The 26,162-nt window shown below is 47.6% G+C and overlaps 1 protein-coding gene across 1 annotated transcript in view; it reads right to left on the bottom strand.

The window, feature by feature from the left end:
- The window catches only part of GALT (galactose-1-phosphate uridylyltransferase), a 79,205-nt gene that overhangs the window by 14,006 nt on the left and 39,037 nt on the right, over positions 1–26,162 (bottom strand). Inside the window, exons 5-8 of the mRNA XM_088458610.1 lie at positions 23,503–23,632; positions 21,918–21,974; positions 15,412–15,534; positions 15,198–15,330 (exon numbers count right to left, since the gene is read on the bottom strand). Coding sequence (XP_088314736.1) covers positions 15,198–15,330; positions 15,412–15,534; positions 21,918–21,974; positions 23,503–23,632 — 443 coding nt within the window. The remainder of the gene's footprint in view (positions 1–15,197; positions 15,331–15,411; positions 15,535–21,917; positions 21,975–23,502; positions 23,633–26,162) is intronic.

Raw genomic sequence — 26,162 nt, forward strand, 5'->3', positions numbered from 1 at the left:
ATCAGTGACCAGGGGGGATACTAGTGTCTGTGGTATCAGTGAACAGGGGGATACTAGTGTATGTGGTATCAGTGAACAGAGGGGTACTAGTGTCTGTGGTATCAGTGAAGAGGGGTACTAGTGTCTGTGGTATCAGTGAACAGCGGGGATACTAGTGTGTGTGGTATCAGTGAACAGAGGGATACTAGTGTCTGTGGTATCAGTGAACAGGGGGATACTAGTGTCTGTAGTATAAGTGAACAGAGGGATACTAGTGTCTGCAGTATCAGTGAACAGAGGGGTACTAGTGTCTGCGGTATCAGTGAACAGAGGGATACTAGTGTCTGCAGTATCAGTGAACAGAGGGGTACTAGTGTCTGCGGTATCAGTGAACAGAGGGGTACTAGTGTCTGCGGTATCAGTGAACAGAGGGGTACTAGTGTCTGCGGTATCAGTGAACAGAGGAATACTAGTGTTTGTGGCATCAGTGAACAGAGCGTAAAAGTGCCTGTAGTATCAGTGAACAGAGGGATACTAGTGTCTGTGGTATCGGTGAACAAAGGGGTACTAGTGTCTGTGGTATCAGTGAACAGGGGGTACTATTGTCTGTAGTATCAGTGAACAGGAGGGTAACTAGTGTCGGTGGTATCAGTGAACAGAGGGGTACTAGTGTCTGTGGTATCAGTGAACAGAGGGGTACTAGTGACGGTAGTATAAGTGAACAGAGGGGTACTAGTGTCTGTAGTAGCAGTGAACAGAGGGTTACTAGTGATGTGGTATCAGTGAACAGAGGGTTACTAGTGTCTGTGGTATCAGTGAACAGGGGGATACTAGTGATGTGGTATCAGTGAACAGAGGGGTACTAGTGTCTGTGGTATCAGTGAACAGGGGGATACTAGTGATGTGGTATCAGTGAACAGAGGGTTACTAGTGGTGTGGTATCAGTGAACAGAGGGGTACTAGTGTCTGTGGTATCAGTGAACAGGGGGATACTAGTGATGTGGTATCAGTGAACAGGAGGGTACTAGTGTCTGTGGTATCAGTGAACAGGGGGATACTAGTGATGTGGTATCAGTGAACAGAGGGTTACTAGTGATGTGGTATCAGTGAACAGAGGGTTACTAGTGATGTGGTATCAGTGAACAGAGGGTTACTAGTGATGTGGTATCAGTGAACAGAGGGTTACTAGTGATGTGGTATCAGTGAACAGGGGGGTTACTAGTGTCTGTGGTATGAGTGAACAGAGGGTTACTAGTGTCTGTGGTATGAGTGAACAGAGGGTTACTAGTGATGTGGTATCAGTGAACAGGGGGTTACTAGTGTCTGTGGTATCAGTGAAAAGAGAGGTACTAGTGTCTGTGGTATCAGTGAACAGGGGGGATACTAGTGTCTGTGGTATCAGTGAACAGGGGGGATACTACTGTCTGTGGTATCAGTGAACAGAGGGATACTAGTGTCTGTGGTATCAGTGAACAGAGGGTTACTAGTGTCTGTGGTATCAGTGAACAGAGGGTTACTAGTGTCTGTGGTATCAGTGAACAGGGGGTATACTAGTGTCTGTGGTATCAGTGAACAGAGGGTTACTAGTGATGTGGTATCAGTGAACAGGAGGGTTACTAGTGTCTGTGGTATCAGTGAACAGGGGGGATACCAGTGTTTGTGGTATCAGTGAACAGAGGAATACTAGTGTCTGTGGTATCAGTGAACAGGGGGATACTAGTGTCTGTGGTATCAGTGAACAGGGGGATACTAGTGTCTGTGGTATCAGTGAACAGAGGGATACTAGTGTCTGTGGTATCAGTGAACAGGGGGATACTAGTGTCTGTGGTATCAGTGAACAGGGGGATACTAGTGTCTGTGGTATCAGTGAACAGAGGGATACTAGTGTCTGTGGTATCAGTGAACAGAGGGGACTAGTGTCTGTGGTATCAGTGAACAGAGGGGTACTAGTGTCTGTGGTATCAGTGAACAGAGGGTTACTAGTGTCTGTGGTATCAGTGAACAGGGGGGATACCAGTGTTTGTGGTATCAGTGAACAGAGGGATACTAGTGTCTGTGGTATCAGTGAACAGGGGGATACTAATGTCTGTGGTATCAGGGAACAGAGGGATACTAGTGTCTGTGGTATCAGTGAACAGAGGGGTACTACAGTCTGTGGTATCAGTGAACAGAGGGATACTAGTGTCTGTGGTATCAGTGAACAGAGGGATACTAGTGTCTGTAGTATCAGTGAACAGAGGGGACTAGTGTCTGTGGTATCAGTGAACAGAGGGGTACCAGTGTCTGTGGTATCAGTGAACAGAGGGGTACCAGTGTCTGTGGTATCAGTGAACAGAGGGTTACTAGTGTCTGTGGTATCAGTGAACAGAGGGTTACTAGTGTCTGTGGTATCAGTGAACAGGGGGGATACTATTGTCTGTGGTATCAGTGAACAGAGGGATACTAGTGTCTGTGGTATCAGTGAACAGGGGGGATACTAGTGTCTGTGTTATCAGTGAACAGGGGGATACTAGTGTCTGTAGTATCAGTGAACAGGGGGGATTCTAGTGTCTGTGGTATCAGTGAACAGAGGGATACTAGTGTCTGTGGTATCAGTGAACAGAGGGATACTAGTGTCTGTGGTATCAGTGAACAGGGGGGACACTGGAGTCTGTGGTATCAGTGAACAGAGGGGTACTAGTGTCTGTGGTATCAGTGAATAGAGGGTTACTAGTGTCTGTAGTATAAGTGAACAGAGGGGTACTAGTGTCTGTAGTATCAGTGAACAGGGGGGATACTAGTGTCTGTGGTATCAGTGAACAGAGGGATACTAGTGTCTGTGGTATCAGTGAACAGGGGGGATACTAGTGTCTGTGGTATCAGTGAACAGGGGGATACTAGTGTCTGTGGTATCAGTGAACAGAGGGATACTAGTGTCTGTGGTATCAGTGAACAGGGGGGATACTAGTGTCTGTGGTATCAGTGAACAGGGGGATACTAGTGTCTGTGGTATCAGTGAACAGGGGGGATACTAGTGTCTGTGGTATCAGTGAACAGAGGGTTACTAGTGTCTGTGGTATCAGTGAACAGGGGGGATACTGGTGTCTGTGGTATCAGCGAACAGAGGGGTACTAGTGTCTGTGGTATCAGTGAATAGAGGGTTACTAGTGTCTGTAGTATAAGTGAACAGAGGGGTACTAGTGTCTGTAGTATCAGTGAACAGAGGGATACTAGTGTCTGTGGTATCAGTAAACAGGGGGGATACTAGTGTCTGTGGTATCAGTGAACAGAGGGATACTAATGTCTGTGGTATCAGGGAACAGAGGGATACTAGTGTCTGTGGTATCAGTGAACAGAGGGGTACTACAGTCTGTGGTATCAGTGAACAGAGGGATACTAGTGTCTGTGGTATCAGTGAACAGAGGCATACTAGTGTTTTTGGTATCAGTGAACAGAGGGTTACTAGTGATGTGGTATCAGTGAACAGGAGGGTTACTAGTGTCTGTGGTATCAGTGAACAGGGGGGATACCAGTGTTTGTGGTATCAGTGAACAGAGGGATACTAGTGTCTGTGGTATCAGTGAACAGGGGGGATACTACTGTCTGTGGTATCAGTGAACAGAGGGATATTAGTGTCTGTGGTATCAGTGAACAGAGGGTTACTAGTGTCTGTGGTATCAGTGAACAGGGGGGATACTAGTGTCTGTGGTATCAGTGAACAGAGGGATACTAGTGTCTGTGGTATCAGTGAACAGGGGGATACTAGTGCCTGTGGTATCAGTGAACAGGGGGATACTAGTGTTTGTGGTATCAGTGAAAAGAGGGATACTAGTGTCTGTGGTATCAGTGAACAGGGGGATACCAATGTCTGTGGTATCAGTGAACAGAGGGATACCAGTGTCTGTGGTATCAGTGAACAGGGGGGATACTACTGTCTGTGGTATCAGTGAACAGAGGGATACTAGTGTCTGTGGTATCAGTGAACAGAGGGTTACTAGTGATGTGGTATCAGTGAACAGGGGGGATACTAGTGTCTGTGGTATCAGTGAACAGAGGGATACTAGTGTCTGTGGTATCAGTGAACAGGGGGATACTAGTGTCTGTGGTATCAGTGAACAGAGGGATACTAGTGCCTGTGGTATCAGTGAACAGGGGGATACTAGTGTCTGTGGTATCAGAGAACAGGGGGGATACTAGTGTCTGTGGTATCAGTGAACAGAGGGATACTAGTGTCTGTGGTATCAGTGAACAGGGGGATACTAATGTCTGTGGTATCAGTGAACAGAGGGATACTAGTGTCTGTGGTATCAGTGATCAGAGGGGTACTACAGTCTGTGGCATCAGTGAACAGTGGGATACTAGTGTCTGTGGTATCAGTGAACAGAAGGATACTAGTGTCTGTAGTATCAGTGAACAGAGGGGACTAGTGTCTGTGGTATCAGTGAACAGAGGGGTACTAGTGTCTGTGGTATCAGTGAACAGAGGGGTACTAGTGTCTGTGGTATCAGTGAACAGAGGGTTACTAGTGTCTGTGGTATCAGTGAACAGGGGGGATACTAGTGTCTGTGGTATCAGTGAACAGAGGGGTACTAGTTTCTGTGGTATCAGTGAACAGAGGGGTACTAGTGTCTGTGGTATCAGTGAACAGAGGGGTACTAGTGTATGTGGTATCAGTGAACAGAGGGTTACTAGTGATGTGGTATCAGTGAACAGAGGGGATACTAGTGTCTGTGGTATCAGTGAACAGGGGGGATACCAGTGTTTGTGGTATCAGTGAACAGAGGGATACTAGTGTCTGTGGTATCAGTGAACAGGGGGATACTAATGTCTGTGGTATCAGTGAACAGAGGGATACTAGTGTCTGTGGTATCAGTGAACAGAGGGGACTAGTGTCTGTGGTATCAGTGAACAGAGGGGTACCAGTGTCTGTGGTATCAGTGAACAGAGGGTTACTAGTGTCTGTAGTATAAGTGAACAGAGGGGTACAAATGTCTGTGGTATCAGTGACCAGGGGGGATACTAGTGTCTGTGGTATCAGTGACCAGGGGGGATACTAGTGTCTGTGGTATAAGTGACCAGGGGGGATACTAGTGTCTGTGGTATCAGTGACCAGGGGGGATACTAGTGTCTGTGGTATTAGTGAACAGGGGATACTAGTGTCTGTAGTATCAGTGAACAGAGGGATACTAGTGTCTGTGGTATCAGTGAACAGGGGGATACTAGTGTCTGTAGTATAAGTGAACAGAGGGATACTAGTGTCTGCAGTATCAGTGAACAGAGGGGTACTAGTGTCTGCGGTATCAGAGAACAGAGGGGTACTAGTGTCTGCGGTATCAGTGAACAGAGGAATACTAGTGTTTGTGGTATCAGTGAACAGAGGGTTACTAGTGACTGTAATATAAGTGAACAGAGGGGTACTAGTGTCTGTAGTATCAGTGAACAGAGGGATACTAGTGTCTGTGGCATCAGTGAACAGAGGGTAAAAGTGCCTGTAGTATCAGTGAACAGAGGGATACTAGTGACTGTAGTATCAGTGAACAGAGGGGTACCAGTGTCTGTGGTATCAGTGAACAGAGGGATACTAGTGTCTGTAGAATCAGTGAACAGAGGGTAAAAGTGCCTGTAGTATCAGTGAACAGAGGGATACTAGTGTCTGTGGTATCGGTGAACAAAGGGGTACTAGTGTCTGTGGTATCAGTGAACAGGGGGTACTATTGTCTGTAGTATCAGTGAACAGGAGGGTAACTAGTGTCGGAGGTATCAGTGAACAGAGGGGTACTAGTGTCTGTGGTATCAGTGAACAGAGGGGTACTAGTGACGGTAGTATAAGTGAACAGAGGGGTACTAGTGTCTGTAGTATCAGTGAACAGAGGGATACTAGTGTCTGTGGTATCAGTGAACAGAGGGGTACTAGTGACTGTAGTATAAGTGAACAGAGGGGTACTAGTGTCTGTGGTATCAGTGAACAGAGGGGTACTAGTGTCTGTGGTATCAGTGAACAGAGGGATACTAGTGTCTGTGGTATCAGTGAACAGAGGGGTACTAGTGTCTGTGGTATCAGTGAACAGGGGGTTACTAGTGTCTGTGGTATCAGTGAAAAGAGAGGTACTAGTGTCTGTGGTATCAGTGAACAGGGGGGGTACTAGTGTCTGTGGTATCAGTGAACAGGGGGATACTAGTGATGTGGTATCAGTGAACAGAGGGTTACTAGTGATGTGGTATCAGTGAACAGAGGGTTACTAGTGATGTGGTATCAGTGAACAGGGGGGATACTAGTGTCTGTGGTATGAGTGAACAGAGGGTTACTAGTGTCTGTGGTATGAGTGAACAGAGGGTTACTAGTGATGTGGTATCAGTGAACACGGGGGATACTAGTGTCTGTGGTATCAGTGAACTGGGGGGATACTACTGTCTGTGGTATCAGTGAACAGGGGGGATACTAGTGTCTGTGGTATCAGTGAACAGGGGGATACTAGTGTCTGTGGTATCAGTGAACAGAGGGATACTAGTGTCTGTGGTATCAGTGAACAGAGGGATACTAGTGTCTGTGGTATCAGTGAACAGAGGGATACTAGTGTCTGTGGTATCAGTGAACAGAGGGATACTAGTGTCTGTGGTATCAGTGAACAGAGAGGTACTAGTGTCTGTGGTATTAGTGAACAGGGGATACTAGTGTCTGTAGTATCAGTGAACAGAGGGATACTAGTCTCTGTGGTATCAGTGAACAGGGGGATACTAGTGTCTGTAGTATAAGTGAACAGAGGGATACTAGTGTCTGCAGTATCAGTGAACAGAGGGGTACTAGTGTCTGCGGTATCAGTGAACAGAGAGGTACTAGTGTCTGCGGTATCAGTGAACAGAGGAATACTACTGTTTGTGGTATCAGTGAACAGAGGGTTACTAGTGCCTGGAGTATCAGTGAACAGAGGGGTACCAGTGTCTGTGGTATCAGTGAACAGAGGGATACTAGTGTCTGTAGAATCAGTGAACAGAGGGTAAAAGTGCCTGTAGTATCAGTGAACAGAGGGATACTAGTGTCTGTGGTATCGGTGAACAAAGGGGTACTAGTGTCTGTGGTATCAGTGAACAGGGGGTACTATTGTCTGTAGTATCAGTGAACAGGAGGGTAACTAGTGTCGGTGGTATCAGTGAACAGAGGGGTACTAGTGTCTGTGGTATCAGTGAACAGAGGGGTACTAGTGACGGTAGTATAAGTGAACAGAGGGGTACTAGTGTCTGTAGTATCAGTGAACAGATGGATACTAGTGTCTGTGGTATCAGTGAACAGAGGGGTACTAGTGACTGTAGTATAAGTGAACAGAGGGGTACTAGTGTCTGTGGTATCAGTGAACAGAGGGGTACTAGTGTCTGTGGTATCAGTGAACAGGGGGATACTAGTGTCTGTGGTATCAGTGAACAGGGGGATACTAGTGTCTGTGGTATCAGTGAACAGAGGGGTACTAGTGTCTGTGGTATCAGTGAACAGGGGGTTACTAGTGTCTGTGGTATCAGTGAAAAGAGAGGTACTAGTGTCTGTGGTATCAGTGAACAGGGGGGATACTAGTGTCAGTGGTATCAGTGAACAGGGGGATACTAGTGTCTGTGGTATCAGTGAACAGAGGGTTACTAGTGATGTGGTATCAGTGAACAGAGGGGTACTAGTGTCTGTGGTATCAGTGAACAGGGGGATACTAGTGATGTGGTATCAGTGAACAGAGGGTTACTAGTGATGTGGTATCAGTGAACAGAGGGTTACTAGTGATGTGGTATCAGTGATCAGGGGGGATACTAGTGTCTGTGGTATGAGTGAACAGAGGGTTACTAGTGTCTGTGGTATGAGTGAACAGAGGGTTACTAGTGATGTGGTATCAGTGAACAGGGGGGATACTAGTGTCTGTGGTATCAGTGAACAGGGGGGATACTAGTGTCTGTGGTATCAGTGAACAGGGGGTTACTAGTGTCTGTGGTATCAGTGAACAGAGGGTTACTAGTGTCTGTGGTATCAGTGAACAGGGGGGATACTAGTGTCTGTGGTATCAGTGAACAGAGGGGTACTAGTGTCTGTGGTATCAGTGAACAGAGGGTTACTAGTGACTGTAGTATAAGTGAACAGGGGGGATACAAGTGTCTGTAGTATCAGTGAACAGAGGGTTACTAGTGTCTGTGGTATCAGTGAACAGGGGGGATACTAGTGTCTGTGGTATCAGTGAACACAGGGGTACTAGTTTCTGTGGTATCAGTGAACAGAGGGTTACTAGTGACTGTAGTATAAGTGAACAGAGGGGTACTAGTGTCTGTAGTATCAGTAAACAGAGGGATACTAGTGTCTGTTGTATCAGTGAAGAGGGGTACTAGTGTCTGTGGTATCAGTGAACAGAGGGTTACTAATGACTGTAGTATAAGTGAACATGGGGGATACTAGTGTCTGTAGTATCAGTGAACAGAGGTTTACTAGTGTCTGTGGTATCAGTGAACAGGGGGGATACTAGTGTCTGTGGTATCAGTGAACAGAGGGGTACTAGTGTCTGTGGTATCAGTGAACAGAGGGTTACTACTGACTGTAGTATAAGTGAACAGAGGGGTACTAGTGTCTGTGGTATCAGTGAACAGAGGGGTACTAGTGTCTGTGGTATCAGTGAACAGGGGGTTACTAGTGTCTGTGGTATCAGTGAACAGAGAGGTACTAGTGTCTGTGGTATCAGGGAACAGGGGGGATACTAGTGTCAGTGGTATCAGTGAACAGGGGGATACTAGTGTCTGTGGTATCAGTGAACAGAGGGGTACTAGTGTCTGTGGTATCAGTGAACAGAGGGTTACTAGTGTCTGTGGTATCAGTGAACAGAGGGGATACTAGTGTCTGTGGTATCAGTGAACAGAGGGATACTAGTGTCTGTGGTATCAGTGAACAGGGGGGATACTAGTGTCTGTGGTATCAGTGAACAGGGGGATACTAGTGTCTGTGGTATCAGTGAACAGGGGGATACTAGTGTCTGTGGTATCAGTGAACAGGGGGTTACTAGTGTCTGTGGTATCAGTGAACGGAGAGGTACTAGTGTCTGTGGTATCAGTGAACAGGGGGTTACTAGTATCTGTGGTATCAGTGAACAGAGAGGTACTAGTGTCTGTGGTATCAGTGAACAGGGGGTTACTAGTGTCTGTGGTATCAGTGAACAGAGAGGTACTAGTGTCTGTGGTATCAGTGAACAGGGGATACTAATGTCTGTAGTATCAGTGAACAGAGGGATACTAGTGTCTGTGGTATCAGTGAACAGGGGGATACTAGTGTCTGTAGTATAAGTGAACAGAGGGATACTAGTGTCTGCAGTATCAGTGAACAGAGGGGTACTAGTGTCTGCGGTATCAGTGAACAGAGGGGTACTAGTGTCTGCGGTATCAGTGAACAGAGGAATACTAGTGTTTGTGGTATCAGTGAACAGAGGGTTACTAGTGACTGTAGTATAAGTGAACAGAGGGGTACTAGTGTCTGTGGTATCAGTGAACAGAGGGATACTAGTGTCTGTGGTATCAGTGAACAGAGGGATACTAGTGTCTGTGGTATCAGTGAACAGAGGGATACTAGTGTCTGTGGCATCAGTGAACAGAGGGTAAAAGTGCCTGTAGTATCAGTGAACAGAGGGATACTAGTGCCTGTAGTATCAGTGAACAGAGGGGTACCAGTGTCTGTGGTATCAGTGAACAGAGGGATACTAGTGTCTGTGGTATCAGTGAACAGAGGGATACTAGTGTCTGTAGTATCAGTGAACAGAGGGTAAAAGTGCCTGTAGTATCAGTGAACAGAGGGATACTAGTGTCTGTGGTATCAGTGAACAGGGGGTACTAGTGTCTGTAGTATCATTGAACAGAGGGGTACTATTGTCTGTAGTATCAGTGAACAGAGGGATACTAGTGTCTGTGGTATCAGTGAACAGAGGGGTACTAGTGACTGTAGTATAAGTGAACAGGGGGATACTAGTGTCTGTGGTATCAGTGAACAGAGGGGTACTAGTGTCTGTGATATCAGTGAACAGGGGGTTACTAGTGTCTGTGGTATCAGTGAACAGAGAGGTACTAGTGTCTGTGGTATCAGTGAACAGGGGGGATACTAGTGTCAGTGGTATCAGTGAACAGGGGGATACTAGTGTCTGTGGTATCAGTGAACAGAGGGGTACTAGTGTCTGTGGTATCAGTGAACAGAGGGTTACTAGTGTCTGTGGTATCAGTGAACAGAGGGTTACTAGTGTCTGTGGTATCAGTAAACAGGGGGGATACTAGTGTCTGTGGTATCAGTGAACAGAGGGATACTAGTGTCTGTGGTATCAGTGAACAGTGGGGATACTAGTGTCTGTGGTATCAGTGAACAGGGGGATACTAGTGTCTGTGGTATCAGTGAACAGGGGGGTACTAGTGTCTGTGGTATCAGTGAACAGAGGGGTACTAGTGTCTGCGGTATCAGTGAACAGTGGGGTACTAGTGTCTGCGGTATCAGTGAACAGAGGAATACTAGTGTTTGTGGTATCAGTGAACAGAGGGTTACTAGTGACTGTAGTATAAGTGAACAGAGGGGTACTAGTGTCTGTAGTATCAGTGAACAGAGGGATACTAGTGTCTGTGGCATCAGTGAACAGAGGGTAAAAGTGCCTGTAGTATCAGTGAACAGAGGGATACTAGTGCCTGTAGTATCAGTGAACAGAGGGGTACCAGTGTCTGTGGTATCAGTGAACAGAGGGATACTAGTGTCTGTGGTATCAGTGAACAGAGGGATACTAGTGTCTGTAGTATCAGTGAACAGAGGGTAAAAGTGCCTGTAGTATCAGTGAACAGAGGGATACTAGTGTATGTGGTATCAGTGAACAAAGGGGTACTAGTGTCTGTGGTATCAGTGAACAGGGGGTACTAGTGTCTGTAGTATCAGTGAACAGGAGGGTAACTAGTGTCTGTGGTATCAGTGAACAGAGGGGTACTAGTGTCTGTGGTATCAGTGAACAGAGGGGTACTAGTGACTGTAGTATAAGTGAACAGAGGGGTACTAGTGTCTGTAGTATCATTGAACAGAGGGATACTAATGTCTGTGGTATCAGTGAACAGAGGGGCACTAGTGACTGTAGTATAAGTGAACAGAGGGGTACTAGTGTCTGTGGTATCAGTGAACAGAGGGTAAAAGTGCCTGTAGTATCAGTGAACAGAGGGATACTAGTGCCTGTAGTATCAGTGAACAGAGGGGTACTAGTGTCTGTGGTATCAGTGAACAGGAGGGTAACTAGTGTCTGTGGTATCAGTGAATAGAGGGGTACTAGTGTCTGCGGTATCAGTGAACAGAGGAATACTAGTGTTTGTGGTATCAGTGAACAGAGGGTTACTAGTGACTGTAGTATAAGTGAACAGAGGGGTACTAGTGTCTGTGGTATCAGTGAACAGAGGGATACTAGTGTCTGTGGTATCAGTGAACAGAGGGATACTAGTGTCTGTGGTATCAGTGAACAGAGGGATACTAGTGTCTGTGGCATCAGTGAACAGAGGGTAAAAGTGCCTGTAGTATCAGTGAACAGAGGGATACTAGTGCCTGTAGTATCAGTGAACAGAGGGGTACCAGTGTCTGTGGTATCAGTGAACAGAGGGATACTAGTGTCTGTGGTATCAGTGAACAGAGGGATACTAGTGTCTGTAGTATCAGTGAACAGAGGGTAAAAGTGCCTGTAGTATCAGTGAACAGAGGGATACTAGTGTCTGTGGTATCAGTGAACAGGGGGTACTAGTGTCTGTAGTATCATTGAACAGAGGGGTACTATTGTCTGTAGTATCAGTGAACAGAGGGATACTAGTGTCTGTGGTATCAGTGAACAGAGGGGTACTAGTGACTGTAGTATAAGTGAACAGGGGGATACTAGTGTCTGTGGTATCAGTGAACAGAGGGGTACTAGTGTCTGTGATATCAGTGAACAGGGGGTTACTAGTGTCTGTGGTATCAGTGAACAGAGAGGTACTAGTGTCTGTGGTATCAGTGAACAGGGGGGATACTAGTGTCAGTGGTATCAGTGAACAGGGGGATACTAGTGTCTGTGGTATCAGTGAACAGAGGGGTACTAGTGTCTGTGGTATCAGTGAACAGAGGGTTACTAGTGTCTGTGGTATCAGTGAACAGAGGGTTACTAGTGTCTGTGGTATCAGTAAACAGGGGGGATACTAGTGTCTGTGGTATCAGTGAACAGAGGGATACTAGTGTCTGTGGTATCAGTGAACAGTGGGGATACTAGTGTCTGTGGTATCAGTGAACAGGGGGATACTAGTGTCTGTGGTATCAGTGAACAGGGGGGTACTAGTGTCTGTGGTATCAGTGAACAGAGGGGTACTAGTGTCTGCGGTATCAGTGAACAGTGGGGTACTAGTGTCTGCGGTATCAGTGAACAGAGGAATACTAGTGTTTGTGGTATCAGTGAACAGAGGGTTACTAGTGACTGTAGTATAAGTGAACAGAGGGGTACTAGTGTCTGTAGTATCAGTGAACAGAGGGATACTAGTGTCTGTGGCATCAGTGAACAGAGGGTAAAAGTGCCTGTAGTATCAGTGAACAGAGGGATACTAGTGCCTGTAGTATCAGTGAACAGAGGGGTACCAGTGTCTGTGGTATCAGTGAACAGAGGGATACTAGTGTCTGTGGTATCAGTGAACAGAGGGATACTAGTGTCTGTAGTATCAGTGAACAGAGGGTAAAAGTGCCTGTAGTATCAGTGAACAGAGGGATACTAGTGTCTGTGGTATCAGTGAACAAAGGGGTACTAGTGTCTGTGGTATCAGTGAACAGGGGGTACTAGTGTCTGTAGTATCAGTGAACAGGAGGGTAACTAGTGTCTGTGGTATCAGTGAACAGAGGGGTACTAGTGTCTGTGGTATCAGTGAACAGAGGGGTACTAGTGACTGTAGTATAAGTGAACAGAGGGGTACTAGTGTCTGTAGTATCATTGAACAGAGGGATACTAATGTCTGTGGTATCAGTGAACAGAGGGGCACTAGTGACTGTAGTATAAGTGAACAGAGGGGTACTAGTGTCTGTGGTATCAGTGAACAGAGGGTAAAAGTGCCTGTAGTATCAGTGAACAGAGGGATACTAGTGCCTGTAGTATCAGTGAACAGAGGGGTACTAGTGTCTGTGGTATCAGTGAACAGGAGGGTAACTAGTGTCTGTGGTATCAGTGAATAGAGGGGTACTAGTGTCTGCGGTATCAGTGAACAGAGGAATACTAGTGTTTGTGGTATCAGTGAACAGAGGGTTACTAGTGACTGTAGTATAAGTGAACAGAGGGGTACTAGTGTCTGTGGTATCAGTGAACAGAGGGATACTAGTGTCTGTGGTATCAGTGAACAGAGGGATACTAGTGTCTGTGGTATCAGTGAACAGAGGGATACTAGTGTCTGTGGCATCAGTGAACAGAGGGTAAAAGTGCCTGTAGTATCAGTGAACAGAGGGATACTAGTGCCTGTAGTATCAGTGAACAGAGGGGTACCAGTGTCTGTGGTATCAGTGAACAGAGGGATACTAGTGTCTGTGGTATCAGTGAACAGAGGGATACTAGTGTCTGTAGTATCAGTGAACAGAGGGTAAAAGTGCCTGTAGTATCAGTGAACAGAGGGATACTAGTGTCTGTGGTATCAGTGAACAGGGGGTACTAGTGTCTGTAGTATCATTGAACAGAGGGGTACTATTGTCTGTAGTATCAGTGAACAGAGGGATACTAGTGTCTGTGGTATCAGTGAACAGAGGGGTACTAGTGACTGTAGTATAAGTGAACAGGGGGATACTAGTGTCTGTGGTATCAGTGAACAGAGGGGTACTAGTGTCTGTGATATCAGTGAACAGGGGGTTACTAGTGTCTGTGGTATCAGTGAACAGAGAGGTACTAGTGTCTGTGGTATCAGTGAACAGGGGGGATACTAGTGTCAGTGGTATCAGTGAACAGGGGGATACTAGTGTCTGTGGTATCAGTGAACAGAGGGGTACTAGTGTCTGTGGTATCAGTGAACAGAGGGTTACTAGTGTCTGTGGTATCAGTGAACAGAGGGTTACTAGTGTCTGTGGTATCAGTAAACAGGGGGGATACTAGTGTCTGTGGTATCAGTGAACAGAGGGATACTAGTGTCTGTGGTATCAGTGAACAGTGGGGATACTAGTGTCTGTGGTATCAGTGAACAGGGGGATACTAGTGTCTGTGGTATCAGTGAACAGGGGGGTACTAGTGTCTGTGGTATCAGTGAACAGAGGGGTACTAGTGTCTGCGGTATCAGTGAACAGTGGGGTACTAGTGTCTGCGGTATCAGTGAACAGAGGAATACTAGTGTTTGTGGTATCAGTGAACAGAGGGTTACTAGTGACTGTAGTATAAGTGAACAGAGGGGTACTAGTGTCTGTAGTATCAGTGAACAGAGGGATACTAGTGTCTGTGGCATCAGTGAACAGAGGGTAAAAGTGCCTGTAGTATCAGTGAACAGAGGGATACTAGTGCCTGTAGTATCAGTGAACAGAGGGGTACCAGTGTCTGTGGTATCAGTGAACAGAGGGATACTAGTGTCTGTGGTATCAGTGAACAGAGGGATACTAGTGTCTGTAGTATCAGTGAACAGAGGGTAAAAGTGCCTGTAGTATCAGTGAACAGAGGGATACTAGTGTCTGTGGTATCAGTGAACAAAGGGGTACTAGTGTCTGTGGTATCAGTGAACAGGGGGTACTAGTGTCTGTAGTATCAGTGAACAGGAGGGTAACTAGTGTCTGTGGTATCAGTGAACAGAGGGGTACTAGTGTCTGTGGTATCAGTGAACAGAGGGGTACTAGTGACTGTAGTATAAGTGAACAGAGGGGTACTAGTGTCTGTAGTATCATTGAACAGAGGGATACTAATGTCTGTGGTATCAGTGAACAGAGGGGCACTAGTGACTGTAGTATAAGTGAACAGAGGGGTACTAGTGTCTGTGGTATCAGTGAACAGAGGGTAAAAGTGCCTGTAGTATCAGTGAACAGAGGGATACTAGTGCCTGTAGTATCAGTGAACAGAGGGGTACTAGTGTCTGTGGTATCAGTGAACAGGAGGGTAACTAGTGTCTGTGGTATCAGTGAATAGAGGGGTACTAGTGTCTGTGGTATCAGTGAACAGAGGGGTACCAGTGACAAGAAAATAAGACATCAGAGGGATACAGGTCACAGTGGCTGCAGGAAAACATGTATAAGAAGAGGTATAATGTTAAATACCCACCGTCTCTCTCTGCACTATGGAGGTCTTGTAGCCGGGTCACATGACGGCGCGGCAGCAGAAGGGTCTGAAATGGCCAAACTGCCCAGTAAGGGACGAGCACCAGCCAGTCCTCATTACTCAGCACCACCCGCTCCTGGGAACACAGGGAGAGGTCTTGTTATCTCCACCATGTGCTGACAGTGATACAGACAGATACAGGAACAGTAACTCGCACCTTGCGTTCCTCTTCCAGCCTGCCGTACTCCAGTAACATGGGCGTGCCGTGACTGCGCAGGTACTCCCTCTGTGTCCGCTCCTCCGTCTGAGCCTCGTTTGGAAGGAAATTACTTGCCCAGATCTAAAAGGGAGACACATTCCTGCTGTATTCTCACTCATCTCATGGAGTGCGGGTGTATTATAAACGGAATGTAGCTATGATGCTGACGGACGGGATGTCGGCTGTTGAAATCCTGACCCAGGACTAAACATTGGGGCTGAAATCCCAATGCCAGTTTAGATACTGACGCCTGAATCACCATAGCCGGAATCCCGAACGTAAGCATAGCGGAGCCGGGTTAGGTGTTAGACCTGGGATGGAATGCACCAAGGAGGGGTTGGGGTTAGGCTACTGGGAGGGGCGAAGGTTAGGTTTAGGCACCACTGGGGGGGCGTTAGGGTTAGGCTAAGGCTACGGACAGGGGAGTTTAGGTTTAGGCACCACTGGGGGTGAGTTAGGGTTAGGCTCCAAGGGGGAGCGTTAGGTTCAGGCACCAAAAGGGGAGGGTTAGGGTTAGAGGCAGAAGGGGGGAGGGTTAGGTTTATACACTAAGGGGGAGGGTTAGGGTGTGGAAGGAAGGGTTAGTGTTAGAAGCAGAAAGGGGGAGGGTTAGGGTGCAATAAGGAAGGGTTAGGGTCAGGCAGAAAGGGGGAGGGTTAGGGGTAGGGTACAATAAGGAAGGGTTAGAGGCAGAGAGGTGGAGGGTTAGGGTTAGAGGCAGAGAGGGGGAGGGTTAGGGTTAGGGTACAATAAGGAAGGGTTAGAGGCAGAGAGGGTTAGGGTACAATAAGGAATGGTTAGGGTTAGAGGCAGTAAGGGGGAGGGTTAGCAACTTACGTGCCCCTGTCGGGATATGGAGCATCGGGATTCTGCTGTAGGTACAGTATTTTGACAGCTGGCATCCCGACTGCCGGTATTTCATACCTCACCCATTACAGACCCTTCCCATGCACACTGCGGCTGAAGGTCAGGAGTACCATTAGACGCCATGTTGGAACGCTGTGTGCTACTGATGCAGTGAGATCGTTCGACGCCAAAGCCTCAACACAGGGCAGCATCAACCCAGGAAAACGCAGCGTTCTAAGTTGGGTACACATTAGACGATATCCGAGGCATCGGAACAACAAATCATTCATATCGTCCAGTGTGTATCACTCTATCATGATGCCGATACGCGTTCCAGCGGGTTGTCCGTCACAGTTTACATGCAGGAGGATCCGTCACAGTGTGAATGCTCAAACCCTGATGTGTTGTAAATTAATTGGGGTATTATAATTATCAGTAATGATCAATTATAGTGTAGATTATTGATCTGAAGTATAGTCGTATCTTCACTAAATGTGATTTATAAATCCTTCAATCACATTAGTATCAGATCACGTAACACATTATATTACGTGTCTCAATGTATATCACTTCATACCGAAATTATTCATACATGGATAATCGCACAATTATCAAGTGGTGTGATGATCTTCAAATATGCGGGCTTTATACTAAAATGGATTGCGTATAAGTCCAGTCTCAGGTTAATATCATTATAGTTAGTGACCACGATCCACATTCGACCTAATTATGCCGACATGGATTATCACGTAATTCACCAAAATAACGACGGATTCTCTATTGAGACTTGTATACCACTATAATAGTGGCAATACTGTGCAATATGGACTAATTACACCCACTGTTTAAAATAGAACTACTTCTATACAGACAGTATCTATGTATCCAATAGCTTGATATTGCCACACCATTGTATCATTTGATAAACATAATTGTTGTTGCATACTGTGTGAGGGCATGATAATGATACAGGCTAATAAATAGCTCTGCCGCTGACGAGATCCGCTATTGCTGAAAACTCCATATTGACGGCATCATAAATTCATAATTGACTGATAGCGCTACCCATCAGCAGTATACTGTCTAGAGAAGGTACGTGGATGGACTTGTATTAACACAGATTTGCAAACACACTGTTTCACGTGTGCGTTACTCCTGACCAATATAAAGGCTTAATGATCTTCATAGTCTGATCTAAGTCTAGCATTCACAACATCTTATATCATTTTATTATTGGCAATATTGCCCAGCGGTATAATGTATACGGAGGACATGAGGTGGACAAGCAACAATTAAAACCACCGGACACGCGGGTCCACGTGTGCGGTGCTCCTAACGTACGTTTCGCTAACGCTTCATCATAGGATCAACCCGACAAGTGGGTTGCACGGGGCTATATACTGACTGATCACCAATCAGCATGCATATTCAAGATTGACAGATCTCTCAGCCTATCAATCTTACCTGTCAGTTTTCCTTTGTTAAAGTAACTAAAATGGCCATTGTAGTCACTATGGATAACGGATTTCACCAAGTACTATACTTTATTATAATTAGTAGATACATAGGCCTATCAATATAACTTATTAGCTAGTGCCTAATTCAGATTATGATCCTCTTATCTTATTGCGGAGAAGCTATTGCAATCCACTATGAATAAAAGGATTTAACCCATTCACCGCCTGGAGTTTCAACTTAGGAAATAAAATGAATATATATATATATATATATATATATATATATATATATATATATATATATCTCTTCAATGATGGAAAAATATAATTAATAATTAAATCTATAGAGAAATCTCCAGAGCTATTTATTAGCCTGTATCATTATCATGCCCTCACACAGTATGCAACAACAATTATGTTTATCAAATGATACAATGGTGTGGCAATATCAAGCTATTGGATACATAGATACTGTCTGTATAGAAGTAGTTCTATTTTAAACAGTGGGTGTAATTAGTCCATATTGCACAGTATTGCCACTATTATAGTGGTATACAAGTCTCAATAGAGAATTCGTCGTTATTTTGGTGAATTACGTGATAATCCATGTCGGCATAATTAGGTCGAATGTGGATCGTGGTCACTAACTATAATGATATTAACCTGAGACTGGACTTATACGCAATCCATTTTAGTATAAAGCCCGCATATTTGAAGATCATCACACCACTTGATAATTGTGCGATTATCCATGTATGAATAATTTCGGTATGAAGTGATATACATTGAGACACGTAATATAATGTGTTACGTGATCTGATACTAATGTGATTGAAGGATTTATAAATCACATTTAGTGAAGATACGACTATACTTCAGATCAATAATCTACACTATAATTGATCATTACTGATAATTATAATACCCCAATTAGTTTACAACACATCAGGGTTTGAGCATTCACACTGTGACGGAGTCTTGATTTGTGAAGTTATTAAACTATCCATTAGGAATATTAATTAGACTGATAGTGGACACGACATTTTAATTTTATATATATGTTAGGTTTGTTTCACATTATAAGCACTTTAACACTTGGCACTTTATATTTCGCTACAATTTTAATAGATTCAATAAAAGTTAATTTTTAGATTCATTGCATTGGGTCACCAGTTATGAGAAGTCATAGCAACATGTTTCTATAACTGATAGTCCGTGAGTGCCCCTATTGGAACACTTTTTCTTTGTCTTTAGTGTATGTATTCTTTTGTTCCTGGGTGCACCCCCCTTCAAACTATAATTAATTGTAATCATATTAATACGATATAGGGGAAGGACATCATATTATTATGTAGGTCAGTGCGGACAACCCCTTAGCTTTGCATGCAGGAGGATCTGCCAACCTCGTTAACGATTCCCCTCTGATCGTGCAGTTAACGATTCCCCTCCACCTGCTTCATGCTGGCGATATGAATGATACAGATGTATACACAGATCAGTGTGTAAATAGCTCGTCAAGTGTTGGCTGTGTAAATACGGGGGACAAAAAACGTAGGGCTCCCCTGTATTTTGCACAACAAGCACTGGGCTCAGTGAGCCGGTCCTGGTTTTGGAAATACAGGGGACAAAATGAGTAGGGGTCCCCTGTATTTTCCATAACCAGTACCGGATGCTTTCTAGCAGGGGTGTAATGCCACAGCCAGGGGACCCCTTTCACCGGGTCCCCCTCTCCAGGGAACCCCAGGCCTTGGCTGATAGCCCGGGGGCTATCCCCAGCATCCCTGGTCGGTGGGTGCCGGGTTGATTGTGTAAATTGTATGTAAAAAATAAAATAGATGTAATAATATTGTCTTTTGCTGGAGAACTACAGGTCCCAGCAAGCCTTCCCCTCATGCTGGTACTTGGAGAACCACAGGTACCAGCATGCGGGCCATTATGGGCCCGTTGGTACCTGTAGCTCACCTGCAAAATAAATATTAAAATAACCACAAGACACACACACCGTGAATGTAGACTTTATTACACTCACGCTCACACTCACCTACAATCCCTGGACATGTCCTCTTCTCCATCCACCATCTTCTTAAAACAAAAAAACATCAAGTCCCGACCCACGAAACTTAAATTCCGTCCTCTAAGGCCGGTACTTCCCGAATGGCAGCTCAGCCACGGCGCTTCTCTTAGAAATGCCTGGGCTAAGCGTTCATTGGCTGAGAGCGACGAGCCTCTGCCTCTAAGCCAATGCACGGTTCCCACCATTGACTTCTGTGGCGAGAACCGCTAGGTTACTAAAGGCAATGTTTAATACTTATTATTAGTGTGTCTCCCAGTAGGTCAGACTGAGTGGACCCCAAGGGACACTGCAAATATTTTTTAGAGGCCCCGATTGTTCCCCCAACTGACGTATCGTCTCCTGTAATAGCCGAAACAAAGAACTATGGGCCTGATTCAGACCCGCTCGCAAGTGGGTCGATGGTCGGCCAGTGCGCACACGAGAGCCCCGGAGCGAGTGAGAACTTCACTCGCTCCGGGGCTCGCTACAAAACAGGGCGGCTGTCGATGTTGATCGACAGCTCGCCACTGAATCAGGCCCTATGTGCTGCAGAGTCGTCATGTGATCCACACAGGAGGCGGAAGTACTGCGCAGTGGACACTTACTGATTGTCTCTGGAGGCTTTCCCTAAACAACCCGACTCCAGGTGTGCGGTCACAGACTCCAGGTGTGCGGTCACAGACTCCAGGTGTGCGGTCACAGACTCCAGGTGTGCGCCAGCCCCCCACTTTTATTATGTTAAGGAGTTTAAAAAGGGCAAATAAGTCACTTAGGGACCTTATTCAAGAAGATCTCCCCCCAACTAGCAGCACCGCAGAGTCCCATTCCGGGCCCCATACCGCGTCCTGCTGACCCATGATGCACCAGGATACCCCAAGGCTCGTAGCTGGGAGTGTGAGTGTAACTGCGGCAGCTGAGATGATGTCATCACATTATAACTAATCAACTTCATTAGCATTCGCATTTGTGTATATACAGACCCCAGCCTGGGTGCCCCGGGGCATTGTGGGGAAGCCGGACCCTGTAGGGGGTGAGTTATGGGAGAAAAGGACTAGGGAACATATCTGTAGGGGTGGAAGCAACAAGCTTAGCCGACAGGCTCCGCATTATCATGTCAGATTGTGTTTATCCCTAACATCGTCACTTTACACTGACAGTTGTGAGTATGGTTATAGCAGATGAGCACAGATAATAATCAATAATAATGATTACAGATATATACAGAGCACAAACAAACTATATGAATTAAGGGTCTAGAAATGTAAGAGCTGCAGAAACTGCTGTGTATGGAGAGGACGCTGGTTGGGGAGGAGGGGAATGACGCAGCAGCAGGGCAGATAAAGGGACAACTCTCACCACTAGAGGTCACTAGAAAGGGAAACATGCAGGAGGCAAATATAATGTTATACAAAGATCATTCCTGAGAAACAAAGTTCAAAGCACAATAAAAAGTTATTATATGAGAGGGAAAGGACTTTGTCATCTGAGATTGTGCAGTAGTCAGAGCCTTGAGCAATGAAAAGATTACTGGATGTAACAATATATTTTACTTTCAAACAATATAATAAAAAAACGATCGTGGACATTGTCGCCGATAACAGCAACATTTAAAGCTGGGGCCACAAATAAAATCAGCGCACTGCACTCTGCGCATCGTCTGGGCTCGTGAACGCCACCAATGGACGCAAGATGACTGTTTCGGACAGATGTGGAGAAAACCCCACCACGCAATGGACCCAGCATGCCAAAAAGCCACAGAGGCTCTGTTATGGTGGAGGTGTTCTCAGCTGGCACGTATTAGGACCCCTGATGGATCTGCAGACATCAATGACGGGCAGATGGTACATAACCGTCCTGGCAGATCAACAGCCATTCATGTCATGAACTCACTCAGACAGGAGCGGGCTCTTACAGCGCGACAATGCGCCACCGCACAGGTCTGTAGCCACCAGATTATGGCTGAAGGAGCAGTTTGGCATCACGAGTTGGCTCCCTGTAATCTGATGGATAGGAGGACCTAAATGTTACTACATAGGTGTCTCAGTTGTTCTGGCATGAGTGTATATCTGCAATTAGTCATATTTCCATTAGGTGGCGCTAGAGCTTACCTGGCAGTGTGGGTGAGGATTGGAACAACCCATCATCGCTCCTTTGTTCTCGAAGATCTAAAGAAACAACAATGATGGCGACAGGTGATAATCAGTATACAGTACAGTATGTCTGTATGCCCTGCCAGTCAGTAACTGCGCCCGTGCCAGCTTTATACTGCTACACGCTTTCCCTGTGTATCATATCTGTATTACACTGTGCTGTGCTGCAAAATCTGTGGAGTCTTCTAAATAAGCTTTCATGATGACTACACTACCACAGCGGGGACACAACATAAACCAGGGAACTTACATCCCAATATGGGAGACTAAAACATCTGTGACCGGATGACCTCGCACTGCCAGGGGATCACAGATTCACCTATAGAATAGGGGGTGTTTGCTCGTCCCTGAGTAACCTGAGTGTCCTTACGTCACTGCTCCTAGGGATTCCCTCTCACTGTCAGTAACAGGCGGGTACTGACTCTTCCCACTGCATAGTGGGCATTTAACTCGCTGCCACCACCAGGCTCCTAAACCCAGCTCCTGGAAGCGCCAACTTCTGGGGTTCCGAGTAGTGTCAGCCAATCACCACTGGTCCCTCGCTATGGACCAGTCTGCACGGGGTAGCTGGCAAAGGGTTTACGCTTGGAGACACTGGGCTCAATCCGGGACTCGGAGAACGGAGTAGTGTTTGGGGCTATTCTGGTGGTCACAGGATGCAGGCAGGTGCAGGCGTCGTGAAGCAAGTAGATGTTTATTTCTCAAAGGATATGTATTTACAAAGACAAATAATACACAGCGTACAAGATGCTACAGAAGTCTTCTCCTCTCTGTTCAGAGGATATACGAGTATATATCCAGGGCTTGCAGGCCCCCTTTTTGTCCAATTGTAACACAATGACCCAGGGGGGTAAGACTTCCCTGGATCCCTTAACCAATCAAGCTAAGTGCATGTTCTGTGCTTGCACGTTTAACATTGTCCCTAAAGGATAGTAGGGACTGGTTACTCCTCTGTGCCTCAGACCACCTGGACAGGGGCTGGTTTCATCCAAGATTTTACTTCCAGGATTCTCCTGTTAGACCTTACCACCTTCTCTGGCCATATCCGGGCTTCCAGGCTGCAGTCTCCTGGCCACCGAGTGGGAGCTCTTTGGAGCTCCAGGAACACAATCAGCTGCGCTGACCAGCTCTCCCCGCACCTCTGATACAACGCTGACGCTAGAGGCTGCAAGGGAGGACATTCCTGTTCCCTGGGAGGTAGACTGGGGGACACCCCATGGAGGGCTCCAAATCCCCCTAGACCACCAGGGAAAGGTAAGTGCAATTTTACTTTTACATACATTTAGACACATTGTGAAATATATACATACTTTGTGCCTGGTGTCCAGCACCTGTTATTACATAGCCAGGCCCTGCAGCTGTACATATAGTTCTTTGTTTTGTACACTGTGGCAAGCGCTAGCCTTTGTTACCACAGCCTGTTAGCGCTGCGGTGCTGGAAGCTGGACTCTCGGTTCCCAGCGTGTGGCTGCAGTGCTGGGGTGTTCTCTCTCACTCCGTCATGCAATAAATACATTACAAAACATCCATGTGTTATCCTCACCTGTACCCAAGGGTAAGTGGTGCCCAAGTCTGTATTTATCTCCGCCCACTTGTCAATCACAGCTCGGACCTCCTGCAGTGACATCAGAGGGAGGGTAATATCTGACCAGGGGTGAAAACACATCACCTGACTGAGAGGAGAGACAAATCAAAGCGTTACACCCTGACAGAACGCAGCGCTACACCCTGACAGAACGCTGCACTGCACCCTGACATAGCGCTGAGCTACACCCTGACAGAGCGCTGCGCTACACCCTGACAGAACGCTGCGCTGCACCCTGACAGAACGCTGCGCTGCACCCTGACAGAGCGCTGCTCTACACCCTGACAGAGCGCTGCGATACACCCTGACAGAGCGCTGCGCTACACCCTGACAGAGCGCTGCGCTGCACCCTGACAGAACGCTGCGCTGCACCCTGACAGAGCGCTGCTCTACACCCTGACAGAGCGCAGCTCTACACCCTGACAGAGCGCTGAGCTACACCCTGACAGAGCGCTGCGCTGCACCCTGACAGAGCGCTGCGCTGCACCCTGACAGAGCGCTGCGCTACACCCTGACAGAACGCTGCGCTACACACTGACAGAACGCTGCGCTACACCCTGACAGAGCGCTGCTCTACACCCTGACAGAGCGCTGCTCTACACCCTGACAGAGCGCTGAGCTACACCCTGACAGAACGCTGAGATAACGCTGCTCTACACCCTGACAGAACGCTGAGCTAACGCTGCTCTACACCCTGACAGAGCGCTGCTCTACACCCTGACATAACGCTGCGCTGCACCCTGACAGAGCGCTGCACTGCAGCCTGACAGAGCGCTGCTCTGTCACCCTGACATAGCACTGAGCTACACCCTGACAGAGCGCTGCTCTACACCCTGACAGAGCGCTGCTCTACACCCTGACAGAGCGCTGAGCTACACCCTGACAGAGCGCTGCTCTACACCCTGACAGAGCGCTGCTCTACACCCTGACAGAACGCTGCTCTACACCCTGACAGAGCGCTGCTCTACACCCTGACAGAATGCTGCGCTACACCCTGACAGAACGCTGCTCTACACCCTGACAGAACGCTGCTCTACACCCTGACAGAACGCTGCTCTACACCCTGACAGAGCGCTGCTCTACACCCTGGCAGAACGCTGCTCTACACCCTGACAGAGCGCTGAGCTACACCCTGACAGAACGCTGAGCTAACGCTGCTCTACACCCTGACACAGCGCTGCTCTACACCCTGACACAACGCTGCGCTGCACCCTGACAGAACGCTGCGCTGCACCCTGACAGAACGCTGCGCTGCACCCTGACAGAACGCTGCGCTGCACCCTGACAGAACGCTGCGCTGCACCCTGACAGAACGCTGCGCTACACCCTGACAGAACGCTGCGCTACACCCTGACAGAGCGCTGAGCTAACGCTGCTCTACACCCTGACAGAACGCTGAGCTACACCCTGACAGAACGCTGCTCTACACCCTGACAGAACGCTGCTCTACACCCTGACAGAACGCTGAGCTACACCCTGACAGAACGCTGAGCTACACCCTGACAGAACGCTGAGCTACACCCTGACAGAGCGCTGAGCTACACCCTGACAGAGCGCTGAGCTACACCCTGACAGAGCGCTGAGCTACACCCTGATAGAGCGCTGAGCTACACCCTGACAGAACGCTGAGCTACACCCTGACAGAGCGCTGCGCTACACCCTGACAGAACGCTGAGCTACACCCTGACAGAACGCTGCGCTGCACCCTGACAGAGCGCTGCTCTACACCCTGACAGAGCGCTGCTCTACACCCTGACAGAGCGCTGCGCTACACCCTGACAGAGCGCTGCGCTGCACCCTGACAGAACGCTGCGCTGCACCCTGACAGAGCGCTGCTCTACACCCTGACAGAGCGCAGCTCTACACCCTGACAGAGCGCTGAGCTACACCCTGACAGAGCGCTGCGCTGCACCCTGACAGAGCGCTGCGCTGCACCCTGACAGAGCGCTGCGCTGCACCCTGACAGAGCGCTGCGCTACACCCTGACAGAACGCTGCGCTACACACTGACAGAACGCTGCGCTACACCCTGACAGAGCGCTGCACTGCACCCTGACATAGCGCTGAGCTACACCCTGACAGAGCGCTGCGCTACACCCTGACAGAACGCTGCGCTGCACCCTGACAGAACGCTGCGCTGCACCCTGACAGAGCGCTGCGATACACCCTGACAGAGCGCTGCGATACACCCTGACAGAGCGCTGCGCTACACCCTGACAGAGCGCTGCGCTGCACCCTGACAGAACGCTGCGCTGCACCCTGACAGAGCGCTGCTCTACACCCTGACAGAGCGCAGCTCTACACCCTGACAGAGCGCTGAGCTACACCCTGACAGAGCGCTGCGCTGCACCCTGACAGAGCGCTGCGCTGCACCCTGACAGAGCGCTGCGCTACACCCTGACAGAACGCTGCGCTACACACTGACAGAACGCTGCGCTACACCCTGACAGAGCGCTGCTCTACACCCTGACAGAGCGCTGCTCTACACCCTGACAGAGCGCTGCTCTACACCCTGACAGAGCGCTGAGCTACACCCTGACAGAACGCTGAGATAACGCTGCTCTACACCCTGACAGAACGCTGAGCTAACGCTGCTCTACACCCTGACAGAGCGCTGCT

The sequence above is a fragment of the Taudactylus pleione genome, unplaced genomic scaffold, assembly GCF_031769625.1.
Source record: "Taudactylus pleione unplaced genomic scaffold, aTauple2 ptg000843l, whole genome shotgun sequence".
Classification (NCBI taxonomy): Eukaryota; Metazoa; Chordata; class Amphibia; order Anura; family Myobatrachidae; genus Taudactylus; species Taudactylus pleione.